Genomic DNA, 13,327 nt, shown 5'->3' with positions numbered 1-13,327 from the left:
GAGAGAGAGAGAGAGCACAAAGTTTAAGTTGTTCACCTCCCTAGAGCGGGAGGCTACTATGCACTGGAAGAAGAATGAGATAATGAAGAATGAGGGAGAGAGGAGAGGAGGTGACCCCTATTTATAGAAGTGGGGTGATACCCCTCTCCTCACGTACAAGTGCCATGTGGCATGACTAATACAAGTGGGGGAACCTTCTAGAAGGTCCCAAGCCCTATTACAAGGAAATAAGAATAAGTACACGTAAAGAGAGTATATCTCCCGCATGCACCGAGCCGCTTCCGCTTGTCCGTCTTCGGGATGCAATTCGGTGTCGGGCCGGGCCCATGAATGAGTGTGATGCAAGCGGTTGTGTACATAGCGAAATACTAGTTATCCACAACATGCATCAAGGATGGGGTTTCAGAGTTATTTTTATAGGTTTATGCGGTTCCACATATGCTTTCATCCTTTTAATCTTAACATTGTGGCTTCTTTATTCTTTGTTGAATTTCAGGTTGTTTGAGGAATGCTTCCAACGCAGATGGTACCGCACTGCTGCATGCTATATACTTGTAAGATAGTGATCAAGTAGTTGTGGTTCAGTTTTGTTTATTTCTTCTTTATTTTTGAAGGCTCCCTCACTAGGAGAATTACTTTTAATTTCATTATAAAGAAGAATGTAATACATTTTTTTTTGTTACAACTGGGGTTGCAGTTTATTGTAACAACCAATATCTCTTTGGATCCATTTCTCTTCAATTTAAAGCTTCTTAGTTAATTTCATAAACCTCTTTGGTACTTAGTGCAGTGTGGATAACACCTTGAAAGAGGTGCAATTGTTGAAATATAAGAAAAACATTTGTTAAAGTATTGTTTAGTATGTCTGGTTATAAGACTCTGTGGATGCAAACCCCTTTTCTGTTTACGACTACTGCAAAATGCTTCCAATTTGTGCTGGTGAGTATAGATTACATTTGGCTAACCAACGAGGCTGATGTTTGTTATTTATTTGAATTTCCCAGGTTATTGCTAAGCTTGAAGGTCCTGCTGTCAGTCAGTACTGTGCTTTGCGTTTATTACAGGTGCCAATCTTTTAGCTGGTTACTATTTTGAAAGTATTTTTAGACTAAGTATGTGCGGGCTCTGTTCTTTTATTCTTTTCCTTTCCTCGAGAGATTTTACTTACAATGGTTGTCAAGTCTATGCAGGCAACACTGGACGAATCTTTATATGAGCTCGCTGGGGAGCTGGTATACATTTGGAAATTTCATGTCCTATTTTAGTTGCATCAACAACAGCTAATTCTTATATTGTAGATAATAATAACTTTACTTGACATTTAGGTGAGGTTCTTGCTGAGATCTGGAAGGGAATATGAACAAGCATCAACAGATACAGATAGACAAGCTCCATCATCTCCCAGATTCTTGGGTTATTTTGGTTTTCGTTCTAGTAATAGAAAACAGTCCTTGGATAAGAGGTTGATCTGAACTTTTTTGCATGGTTCTAATAACTGGACAATTTTATTGAAACTAACTGGTCATTGATTTCCTTTGGTGCAGCTCTTCATTCAAGGAGCAGAGTGCACATGTTGCTTCTGTGAAGAACATTTTAGAAAGCCATGCTAGCTATTTGATGTCGGGAAAAGAGCTTTCAAAGCTAGTTGCATTTGTGAAAGGCACTCAGTTCGATTTAGTGGTAGGATACAATTGCAGTTATGTTTATGATTAATTTGTTGTTACTGCCGAACGATTCTGAGTTTGCACACTTCATTGCAGGAATATCTTCAGCGAGAGAGATTTGGATGTGCTCGTTTGGAGAATTTCGCTTCGGGACTTGAATTAATTGGACAAAAGGTATTAACAAATGAAAATCCCTTCACCCTCAAAGTCTTTTTTGTTTGCTGAAGAACTAATTACTGAATACTCTTTTATGATTTCAGCTCCAAATGAGTATACTGCAGAGCCGATTTGATGCAGAATTTCTTTTGGCACATATGTGCTCTGTCAAGTTCAAAGAGTGGATAGTGGTCCTTGCCACTCTTTTAAGACGATCTGAGGTATGAGTGGCTTCATTTCTCACAAATATCTTGCCTATGATGAGCAAGTCAGCTTTATTGGTATTTGCTTTGCTGATTTGTTTATTGCACAGGTTCTATTTGATCTCTTCCAGGATGATATGCGGTTGTGGAAAGCTTATAGCTTCACTCTGCAGGTATTTGTTGTTTAAAATGTTGTCAATAATACTTCCCGCACTATTTATCTGTGCCGTGTGTGTATCAGATTAATGCTTTACTCTACTGATCTATTGTTTTCAGTCACATCCCGCCTTTACTGAATACCATGATCTTCTTGGAGATTTGGAAGATCAACTTTCATCCATTGGAACTTCTGAAGAAAGATGAGGTTGCAATCAGATATGTACATCGTTTCTCTACTTGACAGTTGGTGCTCATATGGTAATTACTCACGAGAGTCGGTCTTCTCTCTTTTGGAGTAAAAAACTGTCACTCAGCATCTATGTATATGGGTGTGGATGATGAGCACTAGGACGCGCCATGTCGAGGATCTGCTCAACAATTTTTGTTATTATAATAATCAAATTTTACTGTATCATTGAAGTTAGATGTTCTTGTAGATAAGAAAAGGTTGGAAACCACTGTTGAGGAGTAAAACATGCAATGTCTTACTCTTGAGTCTTTTTTGTATTCTTTTTCTTGGTTTATATCATAAGTTGTATAAAATTCTTGTTCAATAGTTTTATTAAGGCTATTTGCATGAGGTTTTAAGGTGAGATTTCTCTAATAGAAAATTTAAGTAGAGATTTTTCTTTGTTCTGAGATGCGCTGCTGTTTCAGGATTTTAGGGTGCCAACCTTGTTTTTTTCTTTTTCTTTTTTTCTTTTTTCAATACATGAAAAAAAACAATCACAACTGAAAACCATGGGGCACACCCCCTCCCAACTGATCTAAATGGAACGTTGGGGATACTACAAAGGGCGAAGGGGGAGGCATTGAAACCAAATGTTCACAATAACATGTACAATATGAGGATGGTATCATTTCTTGTGTCATGGCACTATATTTGCATAGAAAGCAAACTGATTGCTATGCAACAGTCACCAAAGTCACTCTTGCTTCACTAGGTTTTAAGTCTGGTGACTGGTCATTTTAAATACTCCTTTGTTGTTCTCCTTTGTTTTTTCTGGCCATGGTACCCAATGTTCTCATCAACTTTCTGTACAACACTCGAACTCTTTCTTCGGCCATGCTTGAGCTTATCCCTGTGGACATGGTGAAGATGGTAATGGTAATCACTGCCTCTTTCAAAGTGGCTATGCTTGTGATCATGGTGAGTGCTTTTTCTTTTATGGCGCGAACCATAGTTGTGCTGCCTTGCTTCATGCCTATGATCTTTATGGTCATGAACCTGTCGGTGATCTACATTAATTCTGTGTCTTGTATTCGAATTATCCTCCCCAAAATGATCTTCCCACCAGTCGTATAAAGGATCAAAAAGTCCCTTCTGATGCAAAAGCCACAGGAGCACAATGACTGCACCTCAGCATATAATATGTTATGTTCTCTCTCCAATTCCAAAATGATCCACTCTAAATATACACTAATTCTGGATAAGTAGGTTTACCTGTTGGAAAAATTGCCAAAAGTAAACCAAACAGCAGAATCCAACTCATACATATGTACTGTATATGACATCTGAAGTCAAAGAATCCAGAGCATTTTGTTCTGTTCATGAAAGAGAAAACCAAGAATAAATGAATGAAAGTTTGTAACTGAGCAGATGCAATTCCAATTGCCATTATAGGCTTAGTTTATAATTGTAAATAGAAAGTATATATTGTACGCTCTCTCACGCAGAAGGAGAGAAACTATAGTTTAGAGATTCTGATCATACTTATTAGACTTGAAAGAATGGTCTGAATGAAACCAGCACTTTGAACAGACATTACCATGTTACATGTAAAATGAATCGACAGCAAAAACAAGTATTAAAACCAGCATTATATATCTGAATCTAGAGTATGACAGTTAGAAATGAGTCAGAATTTTAGTTCTTCCACTATGCAACATGTACCTGCAATTTTTTCCAGTGATGAAATCTATAATAGTCTTCCACACACGGTTCCAAATGCTTTCGATAGAGTCAAAGAACCCAGTTGTTCCTGTCTTTGGTGGCTTAAAGGGATTACCCTGGAACAAAGTAATAACTTAAGTGGTTCATATAATCAACTGAAGGTTATGATATTTCAAGAAGTAACATCAGGTTGATCAGCTATTGTCTTTTAGTGTATTGATAACGTACCAAAATTGCTTATTCTGTGGGGGTTTAGAAACCTTCATACTTTGTTAGAAGAAAAAAGAAAACAAATGTGATCTCAGATTGCTACACTAACCTGTGATCCATTATCAATGACAGTAGACGTCGTGGAAAATTGGCACTCGGCTCTATCCACTTCATTATAATTAGAGTCCTTAAGTATAGCTGCATTCAAGGTCCAGAAATTAGTCCCAGCATTAATACTTTAGGCCACTTTATCATCATTCTGAGTTTGGCAGTTCATACCTGTGCAGACGTATTTTGCAGCTTGATCAGTTCCTGGGTAAAGTTTGAAGGATCGAGTTAACGTTTCTTTTGGCTTCATAATGAAGTATTGTTCCTGAAAACAGTTTCTCTAACAAATTAACACTCATCATGTTGCAAGTATAAATACAGGAGTAGGGGCAAAAGTACCTCCATAAGGGTGACATCACTTGAGCACTCAAACTGCAAGGAAGGTAAAATTTGTGACACAACATATTGCAACAGCCATCCACCGAAGTTGTAGACAACTATTACACTGAAGCTACTATATGAATAATGCATCCATTTCAAATGCTAGGGAAGACTTGATATTAAATTTTTAAACCTTCTTAGCAAGTGGACAAATATATTCATGGCCCAAAAGAAAGACAAGAAGTTTGTTCATATGCAATAATCACATTGAAATTTAAGCATTAATATGATCACTGGGTATTCATTAGTATCAGTAACTATCCAAACTGTCAAAAAGTTATCACAAATTAGTTACCAGATTTGAAAAGAACATGTTAAATAGTACCATACAAATAAAATCATCAACGGAAAATGATATTAAGCCTTGATATAACAAAATCATATAAAATCCTATCACCTAGCTGTCCTTAACTTGTTATTTCTCAGCTAAAGACAGTATTGTCGTCCCCCCATTCAAAACCAGAAGTTATATGAACCATAACGTCCATTAAAGATATCCAAAAGTATTAAGGAGAATAAGGGAAAGAATAATCCTTTAAAACAGACGAACAGTCAATAGGCTACCGTTAAGCAATAAGATGCTTCCACTTCACCAGTATTCTTTGCTGTGATTGTAGCAGTTCCAAATTGTGTAAGGGCCTCAAATGTTGGGATGTTGATGCTTAAGATTTTCCCAGGACTCCTATAAAATACTTACTTTAAGTCAAACACAAAAAAGGGAACATTCTATGTGGAATATCAGTTATTGGACTGAGCACTAGATTCACTAATCATTTCAAACTATACAGGTTAAGCATAACCAAACGTAATATAGATACTTGATAGAGGTAGACATAAAACCTAGTCTGGAAATGCTAACCTTTGGTACACGTAATCTACGTCATCAGCACTTAGTTCTATCAAGAGATTTGTATTAATGACTTCCGTGACTCCAATGGAAAATGAATGAGTCCCTGCATTCTGCAACGAATAAGAAATTATATGAATCCAAATGAAAAGAAATTCCTTCTGGAAGTAATTCAAAAGTTTCTGATACGTTACTGGATGCTGGTTTATCCTTTCGAACCTTCCTTCCACACCATAAAGTGGCTCCTGCTTCCTTTGGATACGATTTCGATCAGCCTGTCATAAACAGTAATGAATTACTCGCCTACCAATTACAAAACAACTACAATCCTATGAAGTTATTGATGTAAGCTACTAAGTGCTAGTACAGGGGCTTTTCATAGAAATAAAGACAACGTATAGTAAATGTATAATTAATAATAGAGTATGTATGTCAAATTATCAACATAGTCATGTTAAGATATTCAAGCACGTAGGTTTCAAATTCGGATGCTAGAGTCCATGCTAATCAACTATAAATCAAATGCTTGGAAAAAAGGAAAAGAAAGATTGGCACATAATAGAATTGTACCAAACTATATAAGGTCAATACCAATATGGCATTATGTAAGAGAAAGAGGAAATAAAGGAAAAAAAAAAAAAAAACGTCTTGGAGAAGATAGAGCTTCATACCTCCCAAAAATTCCATAGCTGATTATGCAAGCAACTCCAGAATGGTGAAGAACAAAAGTTTGGCTGCCCATTAAAAGCTTCATAGTCGACACCAATTTTATTACATTCAACACCATCTAAAGTAAATCTAACTCTCTCCAGCAGCATCCACATAGAAAAGTTCCTTCCCAAATTTTTGGGCTGACCTGTGCCTCCCTTCCGCAAAGAAAAAGTAACTGTCAGCAATATAAGAAATCAAAATGGTGTGGGATTTTATAAACAAATTCATCAATTGATCATTTACAGGAACCTAAAATATAATAGTCAGCTTGTGAAGAAAATCATTTTATGTACTTCAATGAAATGTGTTGGTGACTTTTCAATGTGAATATTTATATGAACATTCATATAGTAGAATAAGAAGACTCGTTTTACTGCAAATGGTGGGCAGGGATATGTATTATTTCACATTGTGTCTCCCTATACCCGATTCAGAATCAATGTATTTTACTTGAATCACAAAACCAACTGCAATAAGTTTTACGCAACCAATATACTTCAAGGTTTAAATATACAAAAGCAGGAAATCTTTGTTCCAATTTTTTCTTCCTATATTATGCAGATTGGTTCGAATGACAAGTATATCAGTGCAACAAAGCGTACCTGCCTTGGAATTACAAGATAATAATCCTCAAATGACGGTATATTTGTGTATCCAACAAAATCTCCAATGAGATTAGCTCGCAAAAAATTATCATTAGATATTGCTGTTCTGTTTTCAGGACCTACAAGCACTTCCTGGCAAAAAAACAAAGGTGTAAAGAAACTTCTCTTACTGAACTTTTTTAACCTCTCCTTTCACTTTCACTTTCACTAAAGTAAATCACATAAAAGGTAAGAGAAAATAAGTTCAATGAAATCAATTAAAATTTTGCTCTATTAACAGTTTACAACTTACAATCCGCTATTAGATCAATCAAGCAATATGATCATCAGCATGAAATGAAACTAGAGAATTTATAGTATATATAGTGCTGTGAAGTAAAAGGAAGACAGGTTTTCATTCAACTAGGAAAAGAGATACTTTCGTTATGAACTTTCAATAAGCTCTCAGAACAGGAGAAATACACTTAATTCTTCAGAGCAGAAAGACAAGACATTAAAATCAGGTCATGTATAGTATAAGCAATCAATATAGATATGGTGCAATTATGAGGAAGAGCGACCCACCGAAACTTTAGATCCTGTTTTTACTTGAATGAGAACACTAAATCCAACTGACCGCTGTCCAATACCATAAACATGGAACCTATTTCAAAGAAGAAAAAATCAGTCAATTACCTTGTAGAATGACGATCAAAATACGACAAGGAGAATGTACAATAAACATAAACAAATATAGGTGAAAATAGTTTCAAACTCTCAGTGGTACAAGTTCATGTAATGACATATACCAAAGAGGTCATGCATGTCTCATAGACTTATCAAGAATCAAATATCAATGTTTGAGACATTTAATCGTTCACAACGAATAACTTAGTACAAGGACCATACCAATCACCCGGAAAGCGGACACAATGAGCTGTATTGGCCTTTCCTTTCATCAACTTGTCAACTAACCACAAGAAAGTCAGGTCAATACAACAAACTGGTAAAAGGCATTGTGAACGTAATGTTTAAGAGATACTAAACATTATAAGATCATAATATGCACTTACAAACATTTCCACATGATGAAGGTACCCGCCTCTGAGGGCCACAAGGACAGCACATTGGCTATGAAAAACAGAATGACAGATCAACTTTTGGTGCTGTGAAAGACTGACAAGACTACTTGTGCCCAGAAAATTATAAGTGTTCCAGAATGACATTAAACAGTTGGAAAAGCTACCTCTGTGTGCTCAATGACGTGATCATTTTCATCTCGTAACCTACAGAACATACAACATGAATTTTTCATTTTATATTATAGATATACATATCATCACAAGGGACTTGAAACGTAGTTTCCCAGTTAAGGTCATGACAGTAGAGACTGAGATCGACATGTCCAACTAAGCAGTGGAGACTGCCAGAAAAGCATCTGTTGGAGTTTTAATTTTGACAAGAAATTGAGGAAAATCAAGCACTAAAATAATAAAAAAGAAAAAATGTATCTTCTGAGTCTAGCTTAAAGAGGTAAATCTTGAAGCAACACCAAGATAACCCTTTACTTGGCATTCAGCATGTATAATATTTTAAGGAGAAAATACTAGTCACTCTGTTAACTTTCATGCACTCGACAGTTTACTCCATTCACTTTTAATTTCAATTGATCACTCTTTCAACTATCCAATGTCACACAATTAGGTCCATCCGTTAAGTAGCTGTCCAAATCAGTGGTTAAATTGATGACTGGACATATTTTTCAATATCAACTCAGCTGGATGAAAGGAGAAATTCTATTTAACACCCCAACTTCAAATCCCACAATCATTCTCTCCCCAAATCGGTGGCTGAGTTGTTCTCGGTGAAGCCCATTAGGGGTTTTGGGGTTGTTGGTTTGTTAAGGCTGTTAAAGTCGACGACTAGGGAGTTCATGAAGGCATCACCAGATGCGGATTCGGGTTGGGTGGTGGGGACATTGGATCGGTGGAGCTGTGGGTGGCCGAGGAGACTTGGAGGAGCCATGGTTGGTGGGGATTTGTGAATTTGGGGGTTTAGGGTTTTGGGAAGTTTTAACGATTTGGGGAGAGAATGATTGTGGGATTTGAAGTTGGAGTGTTAAATGGAATTTCTCCTTTCATCTAGCTGAGTTGACATTGAAAAATATGTCTAGTCATCAACTTAACCACTGATTTGGACGGCCACTTAACGGATGGACCTAATTGTATGACATTGGATATTGAAGATTGTGTGACATTGGATAGTTGCAGAAGTGATCGATTGAAATTGAAAGTTAATGGAGTAAACTGTCGAGTGCATAAAAGTTAATGGAGTGACCAGTATTTTCTCCATATTTTAACGAAATTAATGAAAACAATGTTAAGAATCATGTATATGACTTAACAAGAAAAGAAGATAATGAGAGAAATGACAAGGAAAAGGGTAATAGGTTATTTGCCTCTCACATATCTGGACAACTTTTGCATCTGCATCTGGCTCACACTTTCGAGTCTGAACATGGTACTCTTCAGGTTTATAAGCAACATCCTGTATAGGCTTACAAGAATCAATCAATGACAAGATATGGGAGTCAAAAGCAGCAGCATAAAACAAGTGTGGAGCTTTGCCGAACCCGAATGTAGGTAAGCTGATACAAGGCATAAGCTGCGGATTTATTGACAGTGAGGACAGGCGGTACTCGAAAAGTCTGCATCTTCTTGCTTGAGTTCTCCTCTACCTCTACAATTTCGGCAACAATGGAAGCCTCACCCCCACTCTATAAAAAAAACACAATTCATCATTACGTACTTTTAAACCTCAAAGAATTCAGGGTTAGTTTGTTCCATTACCGCGCCGCTTGGGACGGCCATGTTGAGGACGATCTTCTTAGTGCAATTGAGGTCACCGGAATCGGAAGTCTTCTCACACTTTTCGAGTTTTGACTTGGAGAGGATCTGGACTCCGACGACGATGAAGCAAGAAAGGAAGAGGAGGATGGTGATCAGCCATAGTTTCGATGTCATTTTTGGGAATGTTTAGATTCGGGATAGTGGATGACAACAAACAAAAGCAGTTGTGGTGGGCGGGAACGGTTTATTCTTGGAGGAAAGGACTGGGTGAGGAGTAACCGCCCGCCCTTTACCGTGAAGCTTTTTTTTGAATTGCCTACAAAACTAAGGTAACAAAAATATCTTTAAGAAATAAAAATAAAGTTATTATAGGCTTAATCGTAAAACATCATTAGAATTCAAAGAAAAAAAACAGAAAGAGGAGAAACAAAAAAAATGTATGGAAGTTTCATCCCACTTTTGATGGAGCAGTTATCTACAAAAACCCATGTCAGGTGGAGCAAAGCAAAAGTAACATATAGAGTAATGGCCACACAGAAAAAATGGCCACACAGCACTGACGTGCTTATATATGAGTAATGAATTTGCACAAGCCTCAGTAGATTTTTCTGGATATGAAAAATACTTTCATTACAAGGAACAAGAAAGGGCACAAGTCTCAGTAGTTCACCATTAGTAATATCTTTGCAGACGTCATTGACCATACATCAGATTTTTTTTGTAAAATTCAGCAAGGCACAGTAAATGATAAACGATCAAGCATCATCTCAATAACCCTTCTTTAAGCTGTTAAAAACAAACAAATTCTTTCCAGCACATTCAGCATCCACATCTAGTGTGGATGGTCAAATTCTAGTATTACAAGAACATACACCAGCTGGTTCCTACCATTGTTTTCTTTATCAAGACACTAAGTTGGGACTAGATAATAACTTTCATAACTTGGACCTTGAGCTGTAATCAAAGCTAACAGAACAATTACTGCAAGTACTGCAAAAGAAAGACCACAGAAGAATTTTGCAGCAGCCTTGCGAAGGGGTTTTCTGATGATGCTGGAATCTTGAATTTCTGATTTTATTTCGAGAACAGCATCTTGAAACATGTGCAAGTCACCTTCTTTAGGAATACCATCTGTTGATGATACAGATTCAGGGCCACCTTGGAACTGCACACCACCACCATCACAGAAGCTACCATTGCAGTCATAAGTGGCATCATGTGAGTAACCATTGTACCTGCCATTTGGGCTGCAATCTTCGCTCAAGGATAAACTCCTAAATCTTCTAGTTTGTTTCTCAGAGAAGTCTGAGTTGACATTATTTGGATCCTGAAGAGAATGAACGAGCCTCCTAGGAGTTTTGAGGATGATATTATCAACATCAATTGGAGTTCGTGACCTCTGAAGCACAACATGAATATAATACCACATCAATAAACAAAAAGGCATCAAAAGGTTTGCAAGTTCAGTGGACAGCAAGAATAAACAGCAAGATTATAATTCAATACCATCCCCTGATTGCAGTCAGGATTTCAGATTATGGAATTTAAGTGCATATAAGTTGCCAATCATTAGGCAGAAGAAGGCCCCTTGGGCAACCTGAACTGCTGTTGCAAGCCAGCAAGCAGATATCATCATCTTCCTAACTTAATTTTCAGATCACCTTCTTACTGATACAATATAAACTTGTTTGAAACAGCTAGTAACCCCATCTCAATTAACTCATCCAATGGATCTTTAATATTAAAATATAAAATAAATTTTAGAAACAAAAGCTAAATTCTACTCAACTTACCAGGGGACTGGTTGTGGCACTTCTTGATACTCCATTCCTAGGATTTCTTTGAAGGAAACCTGAAAATTCTTGTGTGCATTCAACTTCGCTGTTCATGAACTGATTATTCCCAGAGTCTGAAGGTGCATTAGAGTAGCCATTTTCGTGAGCAATCCCTGAGAACAGACCATCCTTGAGAGACACATCAACTCCTCCACACTCATGACTCCAAAGTTTCCGATTGACACTCCTACAATCATAACTTGAGTTTTGAGAAACCTGCCTCGCTGCAATAGGTGATTCAACCCATGAATCATATCCTGTGAAGGAATCAAGGGTCTGTGACTCAGGTGACACCGATGCAAGGGACTGATCGCCAGCACTAGATAAATTTCGCCTCCTACTATGGTCTCTCCTACTAAAGTTTGAGCCACTGACTGAATGAGCCTTTTCAAGTTTTGGGCCTTTATCTGCAGCTATTCTCCTTGCAGTTTGCAGAGCTTCAAAGGCAGCCCCTGCTACATAAGCCATCTGATCTGACTGACTCTTGTCCATTTCTTCAATTACCAACTCAAGCTCAGATAAAATGCTCCAAGGATCTAAGCATTTCATCAGGAAGTTCACCATTTGAATAGCTTCCAAGCGTTTCTGAGAATTCCCCTCTATTAAACCATTGTTCAATATCTGCAGTCCAGCATGTATCAACAACCTAGCATACGGTTCAACTATTATAGCATTGTGCTTTGCAAGAGACATGACCAGACCCATGTGTGCATTTGACTGAGTATATTTCTCCTCCAAAGCCCCAGAAACATTCTGACAAACCTTATTAACCATCTCATCTGAAGCAAAATACCAATTATCCGAGTCCACAAGAGCCTTTAAGCAAAGGGCAGCTCCAGAAGTCAAGCTCTCTTGAGAACCCAAGAGGGAATCCGCGAGGGGATTGCATAGTGAATGAATAATATGCCTCTTCTTGTCTTGAGGGGTGGTAGGATCAATCCCATATCTAGCGATGGCCGGAACCACCTTTGAGCATGCTTGTTGAAGAGGGAAAGACCCTGCACTGGAAGCTAGAGTCTTGATTATGGTTGCCATGATGTTGGTTATGAGAGGGACGATTTTGACGCCATGAACACGAGCAAGAACTTCATAGAGCGAAATGGTGCATTCCCCATTCAAAGGAGCAGTTTCTTTAGACTGGGAAACTTGGGCAAGAAACATAGGGATTGCCTTGGAGTCCAAATGTTTCACATAGGACTTGAGTGCTTTCATTGCTAATCTACGACTATCAGCATCTTTGTGAAGATTTTCCAACTCTCTCTGTAGTACCGGGGTTAAATTTCTAACCATTATTGACCTAAATCCAGTTTCAACACAATGGATTACTGAGCCTGATGAGAAGAACATGTAAGTATTCAAGATCCGAAAATTGAAGTTAGTTGTGCAAAAGCAAGAAATGCATAAATCCATGAAAGCCTCTGTCTTAAAGTTGGTTTCTTTAGTCACTCTTTCATAGCAATCAAACTAATCTGGAAGTCTTTTGATGCAATAAACACAGAAAACTAAGAAATGGGTATCTCGGATTTGACACTAATCAGGGAAAGAAACAAAATCAAGAGCGAGCAAGAGATAAACAACTAACCAGCGGAATGGGAAATGGGAGCTTCTTGAATGAATCTTGATGAACCGACAAGAGAGAGAGAGAGAGAGAGAGAGAGAGAGAGAGAGAGAGAGAGAGAGAGAGAGAGAGAGTAGTAGTAGTAGTAGTAGTAGTAGTACGTTAGTT

At 37.6% G+C, this 13,327-nt stretch overlaps 4 protein-coding genes across 4 annotated transcripts in view; 1 reads left to right on the top strand and 3 right to left on the bottom strand.

Annotated features, from left to right (window-relative positions):
• LOC101309842 (protein RIC1 homolog) overlaps positions 1-2,774 on the top strand; it is a 9,737-nt gene extending 6,963 nt beyond the window's left edge. The window contains exons 13-21 of the mRNA XM_004301449.1: positions 497-554; positions 1,005-1,064; positions 1,191-1,232; positions 1,326-1,462; positions 1,545-1,680; positions 1,761-1,838; positions 1,925-2,041; positions 2,134-2,196; positions 2,300-2,774. Of these exons, the coding sequence (XP_004301497.1) occupies positions 497-554; positions 1,005-1,064; positions 1,191-1,232; positions 1,326-1,462; positions 1,545-1,680; positions 1,761-1,838; positions 1,925-2,041; positions 2,134-2,196; positions 2,300-2,386 (778 nt within the window). The 3' untranslated portion in view covers positions 2,387-2,774. The remainder of the gene's footprint in view (positions 1-496; positions 555-1,004; positions 1,065-1,190; positions 1,233-1,325; positions 1,463-1,544; positions 1,681-1,760; positions 1,839-1,924; positions 2,042-2,133; positions 2,197-2,299) is intronic.
• A 71-nt stretch (positions 2,775-2,845) lies between these two features.
• LOC101302558 (serine/threonine-protein kinase SRK2B-like) overlaps positions 2,846-13,327 on the bottom strand; it is a 31,311-nt gene continuing 20,829 nt past the window's right edge. The window contains exon 11 of the mRNA XM_004299865.1: positions 2,846-2,881. The gene's annotated coding sequence lies outside the window, so the exon portion shown is untranslated. The remainder of the gene's footprint in view (positions 2,882-13,327) is intronic.
• LOC101309552 (protein HAPLESS 2-like) lies at positions 3,090-9,940 on the bottom strand. Its single transcript, XM_004301448.1, has 18 exons — positions 9,767-9,940; positions 9,550-9,693; positions 9,376-9,464; positions 8,164-8,203; positions 7,991-8,048; positions 7,827-7,887; positions 7,503-7,581; positions 6,936-7,070; positions 6,294-6,488; positions 5,817-5,897; positions 5,635-5,735; positions 5,340-5,457; positions 4,734-4,766; positions 4,566-4,659; positions 4,390-4,484; positions 4,077-4,192; positions 3,627-3,727; positions 3,090-3,535 (listed from the first exon to the last, which is right to left on the bottom strand). Exons 1-18 carry the CDS (start codon positions 9,938-9,940, stop codon positions 3,147-3,149), a joined length of 2,103 nt encoding a protein of 700 aa, XP_004301496.1. The 3' UTR covers positions 3,090-3,146.
• Positions 10,534-12,891, bottom strand: LOC101302266. Its single transcript, XM_004299864.1, has 2 exons — positions 11,560-12,891; positions 10,534-11,165 (listed from the first exon to the last, which is right to left on the bottom strand). The coding sequence occupies exons 1-2, from the start codon at positions 12,889-12,891 to the stop codon at positions 10,677-10,679; spliced, it is 1,821 nt and encodes a 606-aa protein (XP_004299912.1). The 3' UTR covers positions 10,534-10,676.

Source organism: Fragaria vesca, linkage group LG5 (genome assembly GCF_000184155.1).
Source record: "Fragaria vesca subsp. vesca linkage group LG5, FraVesHawaii_1.0, whole genome shotgun sequence".
Lineage (NCBI taxonomy): Eukaryota > Viridiplantae > Streptophyta > Magnoliopsida > Rosales > Rosaceae > Fragaria > Fragaria vesca.
This window is presented reverse-complemented; position numbering and strand designations above follow the sequence as displayed.